Raw genomic sequence first — 17,816 nt, 5'->3', positions numbered from 1 at the left:
CTGCATCCACCAAATGGCTGGGATTATCTCTGATTCCTGGAGAATTCCCATTCCCTCAGCACATTTTGGAGCCTGGGAATCAGGAAACCTCCCTGTCCCAGGCCAGATGTTTGCTTTGCTGGGTTTGGCAGCTCTGCAGCCTCCAAAGGGGCTGGTTTATCCCGTGGGGCTGGAGACCCTCCCTGCAGGGACAGCTCCTGAACTGGGACTCCCTGGTAAAACAGGGAAAAGTCTCTCCTCCTTCTGGAAAACAACTTCAGAAGGAGATACCTGGATGATCTTTAAGGTCCCTTCCAACCCAAACCATCCTGTGATTCTATGATATTGAAGATTTCAGTGGAGAGATGTGAGAGAAGAACCAGGCCTGTGAGGGTGACCACATTTGCTGGCAAAACAAGGCTAATAACTGGGAATTGTCTTCTCTGGAAGCAAAGGTCTCCCCTTTTGGAGCTGCTTGGGCAGATATTGAGTGCAGCAGGCTCCAGATCAATATTTACCACGAGAAGCAATAAATCTGCCTGCTGGCTGGAACAGCACGGGCTGCCCACTTTGGGAATTGCTTGAACAGAAATATTTGGAAATCTGTCCCTTTTTCCTCCCCCCCACCCCCCTCCCCCCCCCTTGTAGTCAGCTCAGAGATGGGATGTCAGCTCTGAGATCTGGAAGAGCCACCATCCCAGGAGCCATCTGGGGAGCAGGGGTATAAATATCCTCTCGTAGGTTTGAGCTGACAGCTTGGTTTGCAGCACCCTGGAGCCTGACAAAGGGCAGCCCTGTTCTTCTACACGACTCTGCTGATCTGCAGAGCTGTTGTGGGGTTTTTTTTTTTGGCTCTTGCTGCTGGGTCTGACAGGGGTGGGGAAGCAGGCTGAGCTCCTGGACCCCATCGATCCCAGGCCAGTTCTCTGCATTGACTTGGTTCTTTGCCACAGCGTGTGACAAAGCAAGGAGGCAGCTCCTGCACCCTTGACCTTGGCAGCTCCTCTCTCAGGGCTGGCTCTAGGGTTTCTGCTGCCCTAGGCAGGTTGGCAGCAGGATGCCTTGATCAGCAGGCAAGCAGAAAGAACCGAGTCCCTCCTGAGAAAGCACCAAATGAATTCTTGAGAAAGAACCAAGTCACTCCTGAGCACTGCCAGCACTTGGCCTCCCTTTCCTGTCACCCTTCTTGCTCCTGCTGCCCTGGCAAGGAGCCCATGCCCCTTAGGTAGCCCAGTTGCTGTTAAGGCAAGCTCCATCCTGGAGTTGTCCACAAGACCACGGAGATGATGGGAGGGCTGGAGCAGCTCTGCTCTGGAGCCAGGCTGGGAGAGTTGGGGTGTTCAGCCTGGAGAAGAGAAGGCTCCAGGGAGACCTTAGAGCAGCTTCCAGTGCCTGAAGGGGCTCCAGGAAAGCTGGGGAGGGGCTTGGGACAAGGGCAGGGAGGGATGGGATGAGGGGGAGGGATGAAAACTGGAAGAGGGAGATTTAGGTTGGACATGAGGAGGAAGGTCTTGGCTGTGAGGGTGGTGAGACCCTGGCCCAGGTTGCCCAGGGAAGCTGTGGCTGCCCCATCCCTGGCAGTGTTGAAGGGCAGGTTGGATGGGGCTTGGAGCAGCCTGGGCTGGTGGGAGGTGTCCCTGCTCACAGCAGGGGCTTGGATCTAGATGATCTTGAAGGTCTCTGCAACCCAAACCATTCCATGAATCTCTGATTCTGCTCCTGAGACGATTTAAATTGCTCTGCCCTTATGTAAAGACCAGGAATAGACAAGTTAGATAACCACCTCTGGTAAAGAAAATAGCTGAAAACTGTCTCTCCCAGTTATTTTAATTGGTGCCAGCTATGAATACAAGAGAACTGGGGGTGGGGGAGGCTTCTCCTTCTGTGTAACTCGAAGCTGTTTGTTTATTTTCTGCAGGTTTGGACATTGAAATGTGTTGCGTGTCACACTTCTCCGTTTCACACTCTGCTTCTCACCCACCAGCTCCAGGGCTGCAGTTCCCTGTTGCAAGCACAAAAAACTGAATCACTTTAAAACAAACAGAAAGATTTCTTCAGTGTTTGTTGTTTGGTTTGGGTTTTGTGGGGTGTTTTGGTTTTTTTTTTGGAAGGTTCCCCGTTTTTCCTCCCTGCCCTGGGACCCAAATGTCACGAAGGGGTTTTGGGAAGAGCAGAGGGACAAGGTTTCTGGGTGAGGGAAATCAGGTGGAAGAAGGAGTTTGATTATCAAATGCAGGTGGGAGGAGGTGTAGTGGTAGAGATGGGGCTGGGAAGAGCTTTTATTCGGGTAACTGGTGAGGGACCTGGCCTGGCTGATGTTTCTCTCCTTGCTTTCCACCCCCCAGGATGCTCTGTTGGTCATTCTCAAGAGCCTGATGCCAGCGTGTCTCTTCAACATCGTGGGGTTTGGATCCACCTTCAAGACCCTCTTTCCTTCCAGCCAGACTTACTGTGAGGTGGGTGAAGGTGCAGCCACGTTCCTTGGGTGCTGGGAGGGTCCTGGTGTGGAGACTGACCCCCCTGCTCCTCCTCTGGGCAGGAGAGCTTGGCCGTCGCCTGCCAGAGCATCAAGAGGCTCCAGGCTGATATGGGTGGCACCAACATCTTGTCGCCACTGAAGTGGGTGATCCAACAACCCACCCACAGGGGACACCCCCGCCTGCTCTTCCTGCTGACTGATGGGACCATCAGCAACACTGGGAAGGTCCTGGAGCTGCTGAGAAGCCATTCCTGCTCCACCAGGTAGAGGGGTGGAAAGCCTGGGGGACGTTCTTCTCCTGGAGCACAGCTCCATCTCACAGATGTCCCCACTGAGGCACTGAGAGATGGTTGGGATGAGCCATGGGGAAAACCTCAAAGGGTTTGGAACAGATCCCAGAAGTTCAGATGCTTTTTGAAACAATCAAAAGCAGGATAATTGGGCTGACAGCTTCACAGGCTCTCGGCTGATGCTTCCTGCTAGGAGACATTGACACATGAACAATCCTCCTTGCTGGTTTGGGGGGTTGTTGTTTTTTTTAAAGTACATCTGGGTCCAGCCCCAGCTGCTTCCAGGATGGGGCTGTGCAGAATTGAATGTGCTGAAAGAGAGCAATGCAAAAAGCAGCTGATTTGTGCATCCAGCTCCCAGCCTGAGGACAGCCTGCTCTCATTTCTCCTCTGCCTCTTGAAGGGGCATGAAACAGAAAGAAAATGTAAGAAAGCCTTGTTCCTCTTCCATCCCTCAGGCTTCAGGGGTTACTCTTTTCCTTCAGAAAAGCTGTATTTTAATCGTGAGCAGAGATAATTATGGGGTGCTTGGTGCTCTTGACCACAGCCACTCAGCAGGGAAAGGAGCTGAAGTGGCAGTGAAGGAGCTTGTTTGTGTTTGCAGAGGACACAGGGGCAGGGGTCCTGCTGGGAAGGCCCTGAGCCTCCCCACTGAAGGTTGCTCTTCAGGAAAGGGACTGGAGGTCAGCTGAGTGGAGGGGGTCACAGAGTCACACAGACTGGGTTGGGTTGGAGGGACCTTAAAGACCATCTAGATCCATCCCCCCTGCATGGGCAGGGACACCTCCCACCAGCCCAGGCTGCTCCAAGCCCCATCCAACCTGCCCTTCAACACTGCCAGGGATGGGGCAGCCACAGCTTCCCTGGGCAGCCTGGGCCAGGGTCTCACCACCCTCACAGCCAAGACCTTCCTCCTCATGTCCAACCTCAATCTCCCCTCTTTCAGTTTAAAACCATCACCTCTAGTCCCATCCCTCCCTGCCCTTGTCCCAAGCCCCTCCCCAGCTTTCCTGGAGCCCCTTCAGGCCCTGGCAGGTGCTCTAAGGTCTCCCTGGAGCCTTCTCTTCTCCAGGCTGCACAACAATAAGGTCAATTGTCCATCTATTTCTCTTCCCAGCCCATTCCCAACCTCCCTGCTAGCCACCCCCAAAGAGGAGCTAGTTTCTTTTCCTCTGCCCATGCTGGAGAACCTCCCAGCAGTGGGATAAAGCAAGGGGTGGGTTCCTTCCACCTGCAGGGTGAGGTTGGGGTGGCTTTGTCCCCTGGCTCTTGACAACCCCCTGTCCCTTTGCAGGTGCTACAGCTTCGGCATCGGACCAAACGCCTGCAGGAGGCTGGTTGGGGGCCTGGCTGCTGTGTCGGGGGGCACTGCTGAGTTCCTGGCAGAGGGTGAGAGGCTGCAGCCCAAGGTAGGACCCCCACCCTTGGGGGGACCCCAGTGGGAGGCCCTAGGGGTGCTCCAGTTCAGCGAGGGGGAAGCCAGGGCTCCCTAAAGCTCCTTCTTCCCCATCCCAGCTGCTGCTTCTCCACTCTGCAGCGGGTGGGATGACAGAGCACCTTCCTCTCAGGCTGCTGGGGGGGTGGGAGGCTGCATCCCCCCTCCGAGTGGGGACAGGGGGAAGTGATGGCTCAGGCTTCAAAGGGAGCTGCTGCCTCCCACACCAGCCAGGGCAGAGGAGCCAGCATCAAAGCTGCCAATTAGTTTTGAAGTCGGGCTCAGCCTGGGCGAGAAGTGCCCGGGGTTTGAGGGAGAGGGGGGGAAAAAAAAAAGCTGCCAAAGCTTTGGCTGTTGAAGGCAACTTGAAAGGGAAGGAGGGAGCCTCTTCATTCCCACCCTCCCCATGAAAGGCTGAGGACACTCGCCTGCTCCAGACGTGGCACAGGAACAGCTCTGTCCCCCCTGAGAGCACTGTGGCCAGCCTGTCACCTGCTGGGTGACAAAACCCAGGGAGAATTGGGTCTTTAGCTCCTAAATACCTCTCAAAAGCTGGCTGCTTGATCTCAGGGGGAGTTCAGCACTAACCCCCCTCTGCAGGAACCTGGAGCACACAGAAACCTCTCTGAGACAGAACAGCATCAGCATTTCTGATGTAAATTAAAAGCAAAGACAGCAAAGAGAGGTTTGTTGGGTTTGGTTTTGTTAATATAGAGAGCTATTAATAAAGAGCTTTGCAGGCTGTGCAGCTCCTTCTGCAGTCTGAGGCATCAATTATTGGCCTTATAAAACACAGCCTGGTGAGTCTTCCTGAGCCTGGGAAAAAGCAGGGATCAACAGAGAGGGTATGAGCTGTTCTGGATCTGGTGTTCTTTTCCAGGGAAGTTCTTGTAGATGGCTCCCTGGTAGGTTTGTCCATGAGATCTTCATGGATATTGGTCTTCTCCACGCAGAGCATTGCTGATCTCCTGCTTGTGGCAGTGAGGACCTGGGGCAAAACCAGCAGAGCTGTTGGCTGGTGTGTGAGTGTCAGGGTTTGGAGCTCGAACAAGAGAAGTTCAACAGCTTTTCCTGGGTGCTGGGGGGGATCAGGGGTTGCTGCCTCACACCAGAGCAAGGTACCTCTGGCCACAAGTCCCCACCTTGCTCCATGGTAATGCATGGGGTGAGGTCAGCCCTGTGCTTTGGTGGGTTTATGGTTGGACTTGATGATCTTGTCAGGCTGGAGATGGGCCCTTGTAAGCCCCGTATGCAGGTCCTGCACGTGGGTTGGGGCAATCCCAAGCAGAAATCCAGGCTGGGCACAGAATGGATTGAGGGCAGCCCTGAGGAGGAGGACTTGGGAGGCTGCAGAAGCAGGAGAAAAGCCCGAGGCAGATGGAGGGGGCTGTAATTTGGGAACTGTGTGAGATAGGAAATTCTTCCCTGTGAGGGTGGTGAGAGCCTGGCCCAGGTTGCCCAGGGAAGCTGTGGCTGCCCCATCCCTGGCAGTGTTGAAGGGCAGGTTGGATGGGGCTTGGAGCAGCCTGGGCTGGTGGGAGGTGTCCCTGCCCGTGCAGGGGGTTGGGACTGGATGATCTTGAAGGCCCTCCAACCCAAACCAGTCTGTGATTCGATGGTTCTATGATCTTAAAGGTCCTTTCCAACCTAAATGATTCTATGATACCTGCTCTGCTGCCCTTGGCATAGCAGTGCCCAGGGGCTGGGGTGGCTGGGACGGGTGTCTAAGGGGGAACAGGCTCCTGCCTGATTCCTGAGGGCAGGAATCAGCTGGTGGGGAAACCCACGGAGCTCTCCCCTCTGCTCCCTGCCTCAGATGATCAGGTCTCTGAAGAAGGCGATGGCGCCGGCCCTGAGCGACGTGTCGGTGGAGTGGGTGTTCCCGGAGAGCACCGAGGTCCTGGTTTCCCCCGTCAGCTCCAGCTGCCTCTTCCCGGGCGACCACCTGGTGGGCTACGGCGTCATCTGTGACACCTCCCCGTACCTCTCCCACCCCCGAGCCGTGAGTCCATCCCCCCCCCCACCACCACCACCACCCTCTGGCTGCTGGGGCTGCCCCAGGGGCAGGGAACAAGCTCCTTTGTGCCTGGGGCAGGAGGTGCCTCTTGCTCCCTCACCCTGGAGGGAGATGCTGGGTGAGACCTCGGGGCGCAGCAGGAGCTGGCGGGGCAGGGCGCGGGGGGCAGCGGTAGGACCTGGCCCCCCTCTCTCTCTTTCTCTCTCTCTGCTTCCCCCCACCCCCTCCCCAGGACAAGAGGCGCCGTTACAGCACCATGAGGTCCCAGGAGTCGGGCAGCTCCGTTTTCTTTCACTCCCAGGAGGAGGGAGGGAGCGGGGAGAGCTGGACCCAGCGCGGAGCCGGGGAGAGCGGCTGCCCCGCCGAGCAGGGGGGCAGGGACCCCGGGGGGGACCCCGACACCCACACCGGTCAGATTTCCCTCGGCACACGCCTGGGGTTCGATGCTCTGGTCTTTTCTCGTGAAGCTCAAGGGCTCGTTTGCTTCTCTGACCTCTTCGTCCCCTCGCAAAGACCTGGAGGGGGTTGTGGGAGGGATGAGCCGTCTCTGGAGGCTCCAGCAAAGCTGTTGGCTTGAAAGGCTTTATCCAAAAGTGTCGAGGAGATGGAGGGAGCCCTGAAGAAGTTCCTTCCCTGGAGATTTCTGTTCCCAAAGCACCTCTAGCTTTGCCCACGTAATGATTTACAAACTTCCCAAGCTGGTGTGTGGAGAAAAGGGTGAGGTGGTCTTGTCCCTGGGCCTGCAAAGCAGTCACTTAAGCCCTGACAATTGCACTTTGAGACCAAGAGGGGGGGGGAAATAGCTCCAAAACCCTGTCCCCGAGGTGTCACCCCCGGCCACGGCAGCTCAGCTGGGTGTTGGTGACAGCAACACCCAGCACGGCCCCGCTGCTTGCAGCCCCGAGCTGGTGGCATCTCCGTGCTTGCAAGGCAACCCCTCTGCAAGCCACGGGATGTTCTGCTCTTCTTCTCAGAGATCCTGCACCTCCCGTCACCCTTGTCAAAAGCAACGTGAAGCTCTTGCCTGCCGGAATGAAACCTGACACTCTCTCTGACAGGAGAATGTCTGAGCTCATGGAATTTAATTAGTAAACCCCTTTGTCTTCTCCAGGGAGGTGGAGGGAAATGCAGTCAGGCTTTTTTCTGGCTGAAAACTGCTCAGACAAAACCTCCCCAGTCTGCTCTCCTGACGGCCCCAGGAGTTTTGAGTGTGGGTTTTGTTGTGGGTGGGTTTTTGTTCCTTTTGTGGTTTAGTTGCTTTGCTTAAAACCAAGCAGGGCTGAGTGTGGCCCCTCCTGCCCCAGGAGGACCCACTGGGAGCCAAGGGTGGGTGGTGCTGGATGGTCCTGCTCCAGAGTGGAGCTGATCCTTTCTCCCACCGTACAGGGATGGATGGGAAGGCTTCCTCCAGGAGAAGGGCCTACAGCACCACACAGATTGCTGACCACGAGCCCTGCAAGAAGGTGCCCACGGGCAGTGATCCTGGCACTGACCTGGTGAGAAACCCCCTTCGCAAGACCCACCTGCAGGACCTGCAGCAGGTCAGCCCTGAGCCCTGGCAGGTGGATTTCCAGGTAGGTGACCCCCAGAGAGGCTTTGCCTGCAGGCTGAGCCCAGTGTCCAGCAGCAGGAAAATCTCAGCTGCACAAGGGAAAAAAGCCTGGTTCACACTGGTCCTGATAGATACAGGATCATAGAATCGTGGGATTGTTTTGGTTGGAAAAGACCTTTTTGATCATCCCCATCACTAACATGTCACAGCATCACGTCTACACAGCTTTGAAACCCCCCCCCTGCCCTGGGCAGCCTGGGCCAGGCCCTGACAACCCTTGCCAGGAAGGAATTGTTCCCCAGATCCAACCTAAACCTCCCCTGGCACAACTTGAGGCCGTTCCCTCTTGTCCTGTCGCTTGTTCCTGGGGAGCAGAGCCCGACCCCCCTGGCTCCAACCTCCTCTCAGGCAGCTGCAGAGCCAGCAGGTCTCCCCTCACCTCCTTGTCTCCAGGCTGGACACCCCCAGCTCCCTCAGCTGCTCCTCCTCACACTTGTGCTCCAGCCCCTTCCCCAGCTCCCTTGCCCTTCCCTGGACACGCTCCAGCCCCTCCATCTCCTTGTCCTGAGGGGCCCAGACCTGACCCCAGGTTTTGAGGTGTCCCCTCCCCAGTGCCCAGCACAGAGAGACAATCCCTGCCCTGCTCCTGCTGCCCACTCCAGTGCTGACACAAGCCAGGATGCTGGTGGCCTCCCAGGCCACCTGGGCTCACGTCCATCCCAGCTGCTCCAGCTAGAACCCACAGCTCACGTGCACCTGAGACACAGAGCTGTGTGATGACACATCTGCCAAGAAGTGGGTTGTCCCCTGCCTGCAGCAGGTAGCAGGTGAAATTTGGGAAGGTTTTTCAGCTGCTCTGTAGAAGGGTGGGGATGGTTTCCTCCCATCCTCAGCCTCGCCTGGACGCTCTGCTCTGAAAGCAGCATCTGCAGGGCTGGGAGGACCAGCAGCACTTCGGTTCCCATGGAAACTGGGAGCAGGGATGATGTCTGGGGCTTTGGTTTCTCCTCTGCTGCGGGTTAGAGCTGGGTTGGGGGAAGGGGGGGGGGGGGCTGGAGGGGAAAAGGGGCTGCAGGGGAAGGAGAACTGGAGCTCCAAGGCAGGGTGAGAGCTGGACCCTCCGGCTGCAGCAGCCAGGGTGCTGAGCAGCATCGCCTGGGGAGGGGCAGCCAGGGGCAGGTTTCAGGGGTCTTTTGACCCCGACTGCACTGCCAGTGCCCACACAGCACCCTCCCGCCCCTGGGGCGCTCGGCACCGAGGCAGAGGAGGAAAACGGCTCCCTCCGGAGGGCAGGGAGCAGCTGAGGGAGGGAGGGAGCAGCTGAGGGAGCGCAGCAACCATCGCAGCCTGGCTTTGCTCTCCCCGGTGCTGCGAGGGCTCCCAGCAGCTCCCTCAGCTCCCCCAGCTCCCAGCAGCTCTCCCAGCTCCTCTCCCAGCTCCCAGCAGCTCTCCCAGCTCCTCTCCCAGCTCCCAGCAGCTCTCCCAGCTCCTCTCCCAGCTCCCAGCAGCTCCCTCAGCTCCCCCAGCTCCCAGCAGCTCTCCCAGCTCCTCTCCCAGCTCCCAGCAACTCTCCCAGCAGCTCCCCCAGCTCCCAGCAGCTCTCCCAGCAACTCTCCCAGCTCCCAGTAACTCTCCCAGCAGCTCTCCCAGCTCCTCTCCCAGCTCCCAGGCTTCCTGCCAGGGCTTGACATTTTCGAGGGTGTGAACATGAGCCCTCAGCTCATCTTCACATGCACCGTGCTGGGCAGGAAAGGTTAGAGCTCACGATGGGCAGCTCAAAGCCCCAGCTCCGTTCCTGGCTGGATTCCTCAGGCTGGGAGGAGGGCTGGGATAGGAGAAGGAAGAAGTTTGGAATGGGAAAGGTCTGGCAAGGGCTTCTGTGACCAGTTTGCTTTTAGATATCTCAATCCTAGCCTGGTAAGTAACTCCTGGAGCTGCCTGCCTCCCATTTTTGCTGCTGGTTTCAGAAAACATAAAGATTCAGGGGTGATGGGGGCCACGTTCTCACCTGCCACCCAGAGAAAGCACCTGTCCATCCATCACTGGGACTTTCTACCACCTCTGTCCCTCACTAATGTCGTGCTAGGAAGACAGAGAGACCCTTGGATTTAGGGGCACCTTCCCACAGCCCTGGGGATGGGGAGAGACACAGCTGGAGCTCAGGGTCTCTGCCAGCCACAGAGAGGGACATCCACGCAGGATGTGGCACCAGAGATGGTGGAGGGGGAAATCATGTCTCCTGAAAGTGGAGAAACAGTCTTGTTATGAAAAAAGAAAAGAAAAGATAAAAATTCCCTCCTCCCCATCCCCTGTGCCTCTCTCCTTCTGTTACTAAGCAACTGGTTCTTGATCTTCCTGTCTCTCTTCTTTCCTTTGATTCCCAAGTGAAGTCATTAAAGTGTCTGGAGGGATGAACCTCATCTTTCACCTTCTGCCTGTCTGGGGAAGGAGCCCCTGGGGCCAGGGTCCCTTGGGGACACCCAGCAGGTCTGATGGAGGGCTCTGCTGGGGCTGAGTAAGGAGGGACCCATGTTGGGGCAGGGTTGAACCTCACCCTGGGATGGGGCAGGGAGCAGATGGGAGCAGGAGGGATGGAGCAGGGAGCAGATGGGAGCAGGAGGGATGGAGCAGGTCCATGTGAGCTCCAGCCCTGACCTCTGCTCTGCCCTCAGCCCTTCACAGTCTCTGCCACGAGGACCCGAGGTGCTGGTGCCCGGCGGCCGTCCCTGCTCCAGAGGAACCTCTTGTCCTTCTGCCACGAGGCTGAGTCCCCCCCAGCCCCCGAGGGGCTGCAGCAAGTGGTCCCAGGAAGGGGCTTGGGAGCTCTGGAGGCCAGAGGTGGCCTGAGGTCTTCGTCAGACAGCAGGAGCCCTGGGGACATGGGTAACTGAGCAAAGAGGGAGGCAGCACCAGGCTCTCCAGCCGTGGTGGGGTTTTGGGGGTGTTGTGTCATGTTTGGTGCCACCCTGTGAAAACTGGGAGGTGTTAGCAGAGAATCCCAGAGTGGTTTGGGTTGGAGGGACTTTAATGCTCTTCCAGTCCCAACCCCCTGCATGGGCAGGGACACCTCCCACCAGCCCAGGTTGCTCCAAGCCCCATCCAACCTGCCCTTCAACACTGCCAGGGATGGGGCAGCCACAGCTTCCCTGGGCAACCTGGGCCAGGGTCTCACCACCCTCACAGCCCAGAATTTCCTCCTCATGTCCAACCTAAATCTCCCCTCTCCCACTTTTCATCCATCCCCCTCATCCCATCCCTCCCTGCCCTTGCCCCAAGTCCCTCCCCAGCTTTCCTGGAGCCCTTTCAGGCACTGGAAGGTGCTCTAAGGTCCCTCCATAGTCTTCTGGTTATGGTTTCATGGGGACAGTGGGGAATTCAGCTCCCATGGATGTGATTAATTACTTCCCTCTCCCCTCTGCAGAGTCTGCCCAGCATCCTTCCTTCACATTTGAAACAGAGACCTCCTCAGACTGGGAGCAGCAGGACTTGGACTTCAGCACTTCCCACGGCTCCCCGTGCTCCCCCAGGGCCCTCTGCAAGGTGGTGGTGAAGGGGCTGAGAAGCAACGAGCCCGTGCAGTGGGAGGTCACCTTCGATATCCACCCGCTCTTCCAAGAGCGGGAGAGCCTGGTGGAGGATGACACAGACCTGTGGAACGAGACCTTCCACCACCTGGCAGCCAGGTCTGTCATCAGGGACTTCGAGCAGCTCGCCGAGAAGGAGAGTGAGATCGAGCATGGTAACGTGCAGCTCCTGGGCAGCCTGGAGCAGCCCCTGCCCTGCCTCACACGGGGCTTCTCAGTAGCTTCAGCAGCCTCCATTCCAGGCCAGGCAGTGGGGAAATATAGAATCATGGAATGGTTTGAGTTGGGAGGGATCTTAAAGATCATGTAGTCCCAACCCCCTGCATGGGCAGGGACACCTCCCACCAGCCCAGGCTGCTCCAAGCCCCATCCAACCTGCCCTTCAACACTGCCAGGGATGGGGCAGCCACAGCTTCCCTGGGCAACCTGGGCCAGGCTCTCACCTCCCTCACAGGGAAGAATTTCCATCTCACACAGTTCTCAAATGACAGTCCCCTCCAGATGCCTTGGGCTTTTCTCCTGCTTCTCAGCCTCTGTGCACATGAACCCACTCAAGCTCCTTTGTGTTCCTCTGCTCCCTGTGTTGGGGGACAGTTGTTATTTCCCCCGTGCTCGGCACATGTGAGGCCACCCCTTGAGTCCTGGGGTCAGTTTCATGGCAAGAAGGACATTGAGGGGCTGGAGAGTTTCTCTGCAACTGCCTGAGAGGAGGTTGGAGCCAGGGGGGTCGGGCTCTGCTCCCCAGGAACAAGGGATGGGACAAGAGGAAACGGCCTCAAGTTGTGCCAGGGGAGGTTGGGGTTGGATCTGGGGAACAATTCCTTCCTGGCAAGGGTTGTCAGGCCCAGGCTGCCCAGGGCAGGGGGGGAGTCCCCATCCCTGGAGGGGTTTAAAAGCCCTGGAGATGGTGCTGAGGGACATGGGTTAGTGGTGGGTTAATGGTTGGACTGGATGACCTTAAAGGTCTTTTCCAACCCAAACAATCCCTTTATTCTATTTTTGAGGAGTCAGCCACCTGGGGCTGCGAGGTGGCATCAGACTCAGAGGGTCCAACAGCAGCCACACGTCACTGCTCTGGGCTGCACCTGCCCCTGGGTCTTGTCAAACAGATGCCAAGTGCATCTGTGCATGCAAAACCAGAGCAGAAGGAGCAGCAGGCAGAGTTTAGAGGGAGAGAGTCTTGGGGGTGGGTCTGGGAGCTGGGTCTGAGGGGCTGGTGGAACCCACGGGGGGCCATGGACTCCAGCCCTGGTGTCTCTGCTGTGCCAGGGTCTGGGAGGAGGTACCAGCTCAACGCTGTCCACACCAGCAAGGCCTGCAGTGTCATCAGCAAGTACACAGCCTTCCTGCCCGTGGACCTGAGCACCAACACCTACCTGCCCACAGTGGTGGAGTACCCCCACACAGGTACCCTGGGGCACCCAGGGGTGGAACCTGCTCCTGGCAGGGAGGGAGTCACCTCAGAAACCTCATTCAGGGCAAACCCTGTGAATCCAGGGCTCAGTTTGGCCCCAGAGCTGCACGCCCCAGGTGTGCCTGCTGCTCTTGGTGGCAAGAACCCCTTCCCCATGGCCAAAAGGTCTCCTCTTAGGTCTGGGTGCCCAGAGGTGGCCAAGCTCTCCAGTCTGTGGGTCTTGTTGCCATCACGTGTGTTTCTGTCCCTCTAACGCTGGCGATTCCCTCTCTCCTGCCAAGGGGCAGCACCCAGGGCAGGGAGCCAGAGGAGCCTCAGCTCAGGCAGCAGAAGACATCGTGGCTTCTCCCCTGGACGTCCCCACTCAGCTGGTGGCCAGAATGGAGATGCTGGATTTCACAGCACGAGTAAGATTCCCTGGGTTGGTTTTTTTTCCTCCTCCTTGCTATCACAGAGCCCAGTGGTCTACGAAGGAACAGAATCTCTGCTCTTACTTTCTTCTGCTCCCCTCTCGGGCCGTGGTGCTCACCAGACCCGTGTCTGGCTGGAGCCCATCTCCTCAAAGGGGGAAGAAGCTGCAATTTCCCCTGAAACTCCCAAACCTGCAGCAGCAGCTGCTGAGGGTGCTTGGCAGTGAATTGGCAGCTGCAAGGTGGGTAACACCAGGGATGAAGCTGGGTGTGATTAGAGGCCTGTCAGGCACTTGCTTGGCACCAAATCCTCTGCTGGTGAAGATGGGCTGGATTGGACCTTGTCTGGCGTGGGCAGCTCTGCAGCTGAACTCAGATCTCTCCTGACGTGGGGCTGAGGGAGGGCTGGGCTTGGGCAGGGTGGCTGATGTGGGTTCCTCTGTTGCAGGTGCAGAGGAGAGCTGCCTGGCACCCTGCAGCACCCCTTCCTCCTCCAGTCCCACCCCAGGTAGGACAAAGAGCTGCTGGGACTTGGGGTGCAGGTGCCTCGAGTCCGGGGCTTTGGGCTCTTCTCCAAATGCTTCCGCTGAGTTTTGGGGGGCTTTTAATGAAGCCTAATGGCTTGAAATTAGACCTGTGAGCACAAGGCCTGACTCCTCCTGGGTTGGAAGGACAGAGCCTGGTGGGGTCTTTGGTTTAAGTTGTCCCCTGGTCGTTTGTGGTGAGGGAATTTCATCCCCCATGTAGGAAAAGTGAGGCGAGAGGAAGGATTTTGCCAAAACTCAGCAGCAGAACAAGCCACCCCATGTCCCTGCATGTTCCCTTTTGCTCTCCTGGAGCCCCTGGTGTTACCCCAGCTTTGTGTTCCCTCCCAGGGCTGCCACAGAGCCTGTCTGCTTCCTCTGCACAAGCCCAGAAGTCCATCGAGAGCCTCTTTGCTGCCAGGTACGGGCACCACCTTCCTCTGACCTCGGCAGGTGTCTTGCACCTCCATGGGTTGGACACCAGCACCGACTGGGGGGAGAGGAGGGACACCCCAGGGTCAGCAGCCAGAGCTGGGACCCAGCCTGATGCCACTGCCTGTGGACTGGTGTTTGGAGGGGAGGGTGGGTTTTGAGGAGGCGATGACCACCTGGTTGTCCTTCCTGCAGGCTGACCTTCAATAAAACCCGGCTGCTGACCCGAGCTGCCAAGGGCTTCATGAGTAAATCTCCAAGCAGAGGGAGTGAATCCAGCTCTGAGGGCGACAACGAGAACATTGACTACCTTCCCCTGGTGAGCAGCTCCTGCCCAGGTTGCCTGGTCACTGCAGGGGGGCAGAGGGCAGGAGGAACCCCCTGGATCCTGCCTCTCACTGTCTTTGACAACCATCTCCAGTGGAGCTGGAGAGCTGCTCCACTCACTCAGGCTTTTTTCCTCAACTTCCCAGAACTGGGTGGTGTCTCAGAGCTTCCTTGCCCACTGTTCCTTGCAGGCATCTCTGCAGCTGGCCTGTGGTGCCTTCCTGATGAACTCAGCCTTCTGCCACGCTGTCAACATCCCCATGGAGAAGCTGAAGTGGACATCTCCCTTCGCCTGCCACCGCCTGGCCCTCAGCCCCTCCAGCACCAAGAAGACCGGCCCCTCCGGGGAGCAGAAAAGCCTCAGCTCCAACCAGCAGCTCCTGGCTCCTGATGGCCATGGGAAGAGTCCCACCACCAGAGAGGTCCCTCTGGGAGTGGTGCTGGAAGGAACCAGCAGCCAGCTGGAGGCCACCGGGCGCCTCCGCCACGCCTCGGGCAGCGCGGTGGAGAACCTCTCCAGAGCCCTGAAAGCTGAGAAGGAACCATCCCCACCATCCATCACCATCCGTCGCTTCTCCAGCCCGGAGAGCACGCCAGCCTCTGCCCGGTGGCAAAGCAGCAGCAGCTTGGAGCTGGATGAACCTGAGGTCCAAGAGCTGCTCCTGGACGTGGAGCTGCAGCAGCAGACGGAGCCCGAGGGGATGCTGTGGGCCACGGCGGTGGCCCTGGCCTGGCTGGAGCACAGCTCAGCTTCCTACTTCATCGAGTGGGAGCTGGTGGCTGCCAAAGCCAACCTGTGGCTGAGCCAGCAGGAATTCCCAGCGGGATCCAGCCTGGCCGCTGTGAAAGCTGCAGCCCAGCAGCTCTTTGTCCTGCTCCGCCACTGGGATGAGACCCTGGAGTTCAACCTGCTCTGCTACAACCCCAGCAGCGTGTAGGGAGGGTGAGGGGGAGAGGCTCCAGCAGCTCCCCTGGGGTGCAGGAGCAGGGAGCCGTGTCCTCAAGGAGCCACCTCCAAGGAGCCCAGCTCCTGTGCTGCTGGGGGGGTCGGGGGGGTGAGAGCAAGGGGCAGCAGGCTGGGCAGACCCCCTGCTCAGCACTTGGTGTGGCCCCCCCGGGCAGCAGGATGCCCTCTGCTTTTAACTGGAGCAGCACCTCCAGCTGCAGCAGTTCCCACTGATCCCAGTTTCTTCTGGTTCCAGGCCCTGTTCCCAGAGCAGGACCCCCGTCCTGGTTTGGCTGCCCCTGCCCAGCCCTGAGCTGCTGCTCTTCTGCAGCTCCTGCCTGGCTGCAGCCATCTCAGAGTTGCCAAAGCCACCACTAGCATGTCCCTCAGCACCATCTCCAGGGCTTGGAAACCCCTCCAGGGGTGGGGACTCCCCCCCCTGCCCTGGGCAGCCAGGACCTGACAACCCTTGCCAGGAAGAAATTGTTCCCCAGATCCAACCTCAGCCTCCCCTGGTGCAACTTGAGGCCGTTTCCTCTTGTCCCATCCCTTGTGACTGGGGAGAAGAGACCAACCCCACCTTGCTCCAACCTTCCTTCAGGTCCCAAACTGGGGCTCCAGCCCCATCCCATCCCCAAGGTGCCTGTGTGGGTCCCAGAGGGTGTCAGCATGGTCCCTGGCAGCTTGCAGCATCCCTGGGGAGCCCCACAGGCAGGACAGGGGCAGGATGGGCTGAAGGACACGTTCCTTGCACTTGACACCCAACAGAGATCTCCAGCATAATTAATTTTATTCCCTGCTGAAAAGCTAGATCCTTCCTCCTCCACAGGAGACTCCTCTGTTGGTTCTGGACCACAGCCTTTGAGACCAATGGCTTGGAGTCTTGCTCCTTTATGGACCTTCTAACCCACCCTCCAAGCTGGTGGGTTTGTACCAGGGGCTCCTGCAGCATCTAGCCCAGGAGCCATGGCCAAGACCTGTCCTTGCCACAACCCTCTTGAAAGGAAGAGAGGGAAGAACCCTCCCAAACCCTGGGACACCTGGAACCATCACTGGCCCCATCTCTGCTTCTTGCTGCTTAAAGCTCAAAGGTGGCCAGATGTGACCACTATTCCATGGAAGCCTGGCCAAGTTGTTCTCCATGGTGGGCAGATTTCACCATCGTGCAGCCAAGTCCCTTCCCCAGCCCCAGCCCAACCCAGCAATTGCTGGGAGCTTCGTTCCCTGCCCTAATTTATAGCAGACCAAGGGCACCAGGTTGCTCCAAGCCCCATCCAACCTGCCCTTCAACACCTCCAGGGATGGGGCAGCCACAGCTTCCCTGGGCAACCTGGGCCAGTGTCCCCATCTTGGAGCTCCGAGATGCCCTGGTGCTGCTCTCACCCCTGCTCCTGCCTCTCCAGCCCCAACCAGCTCCTTGCCCTCTGCCAGCTTGGAGTTGGAAGAGGCTCCAGAACATCCCATCCCAGGACACAAAGGGGCTGAGTCTCCTGAAACCTGCCACCAGGAACCCTGGCAGCCGTGGGGATGCTCAGCACCACCACTCCCACAACCATCCCTCGCTCCCAGGCCTCCTGATTCTCTCTCTGCTGCCTGGGGAGGCACCGAGCTCCCTTCCCAGCTGCAGGATGGACTTCCCAGCAAGATCCAGCTGGCAGCAGCTCCAGGGATCAAGTGCCTGCAGAGGGAATCACTGCAATGCCCGTGGAGCCCATCAAACCTGTTGCCTTCTACTCCCTCCCTGGGCGTGTAGCAGCCTCGCTGGCTTCCCACAGGTTTCTCTGGTGTCTGTGTAACTGGGAGGGGGGGGAAATGGGAGGAAATCTGGTGCTGGGAACTATGAGCATCCAGCCAATCCCTGCTCTCAGTGTCACCTCCCCAGGGTCCCCAGCCTGGTGATGCTTGGGGACACTGCAGGTTTGTCCCCCGGGTGCCCTCGGTGCTGTCGTGTTCTCTGTTCTCTGTTGTTGTCCCAGTAAAACCACAGCCTGTTCCACTGCCCAGCACCAGTCCTTGGGATTTTTGGGGGTTTGTTGTGGTTTTTATTTTTTCCCGGGGCTGTGTCCTGCCCTCTTCCCCTGGGGGACATCCCAGCTGGGTGAAGCATCTTGTGGCTGTCCCAAAAAATCCCCTCCCTCCCCCCCAAAGAAAAACCTCCTCCTAGTTTAGCCCACGAGGCAATTTCTATGAGTCTATGGTTTGGGTTTTGGAGGGGCAGGAGCTTCCTCCAGGTCCTGGGGAGCTGTGTTTTGCAGACCCCAAATTGCACAGGGCTTTGTGAGCTGGTTTTAAAAGCCAGGGACAATCTGGTTTGGTTCTTCCGTGAGACAAGAGTTGAGAAGCAGAGAAGCCCTGGCACCATCTCTCTCGTGGAATGAATGGTTTGGAAGGCACCTTCAAGATCATCTAAATCCACCCCCCCCCTGC

The 17,816-nt window shown here is 58.1% G+C and overlaps 1 protein-coding gene across 1 annotated transcript in view; it reads left to right on the top strand.

Annotated features, from left to right (window-relative positions):
• The window catches only part of VWA5B1 (von Willebrand factor A domain containing 5B1), a 29,578-nt gene extending 14,136 nt beyond the window's left edge, over positions 1–15,442 (top strand). The window contains exons 9-22 of the mRNA XM_051637140.1: positions 2,325–2,435; positions 2,519–2,721; positions 4,043–4,157; positions 6,000–6,185; positions 6,433–6,610; positions 7,587–7,774; positions 10,425–10,635; positions 11,174–11,491; positions 12,606–12,743; positions 13,032–13,157; positions 13,609–13,668; positions 14,036–14,105; positions 14,312–14,435; positions 14,635–15,442. Coding sequence (XP_051493100.1) covers positions 2,325–2,435; positions 2,519–2,721; positions 4,043–4,157; positions 6,000–6,185; positions 6,433–6,610; positions 7,587–7,774; positions 10,425–10,635; positions 11,174–11,491; positions 12,606–12,743; positions 13,032–13,157; positions 13,609–13,668; positions 14,036–14,105; positions 14,312–14,435; positions 14,635–15,381 — 2,775 coding nt within the window. The 3' untranslated portion in view covers positions 15,382–15,442. The remainder of the gene's footprint in view (positions 1–2,324; positions 2,436–2,518; positions 2,722–4,042; positions 4,158–5,999; positions 6,186–6,432; positions 6,611–7,586; positions 7,775–10,424; positions 10,636–11,173; positions 11,492–12,605; positions 12,744–13,031; positions 13,158–13,608; positions 13,669–14,035; positions 14,106–14,311; positions 14,436–14,634) is intronic.
• The last annotated feature ends 2,374 nt before the right edge of the window (positions 15,443–17,816 follow it).

The sequence above is a fragment of the Apus apus genome, chromosome 20, assembly GCF_020740795.1.
Source record: "Apus apus isolate bApuApu2 chromosome 20, bApuApu2.pri.cur, whole genome shotgun sequence".
In the NCBI taxonomy this organism is placed as follows: domain Eukaryota; kingdom Metazoa; phylum Chordata; class Aves; order Apodiformes; family Apodidae; genus Apus; species Apus apus.
The sequence above is the reverse complement of the archived record's forward strand: the minus strand, read 5'-3'. Positions and strand labels throughout refer to the sequence as shown.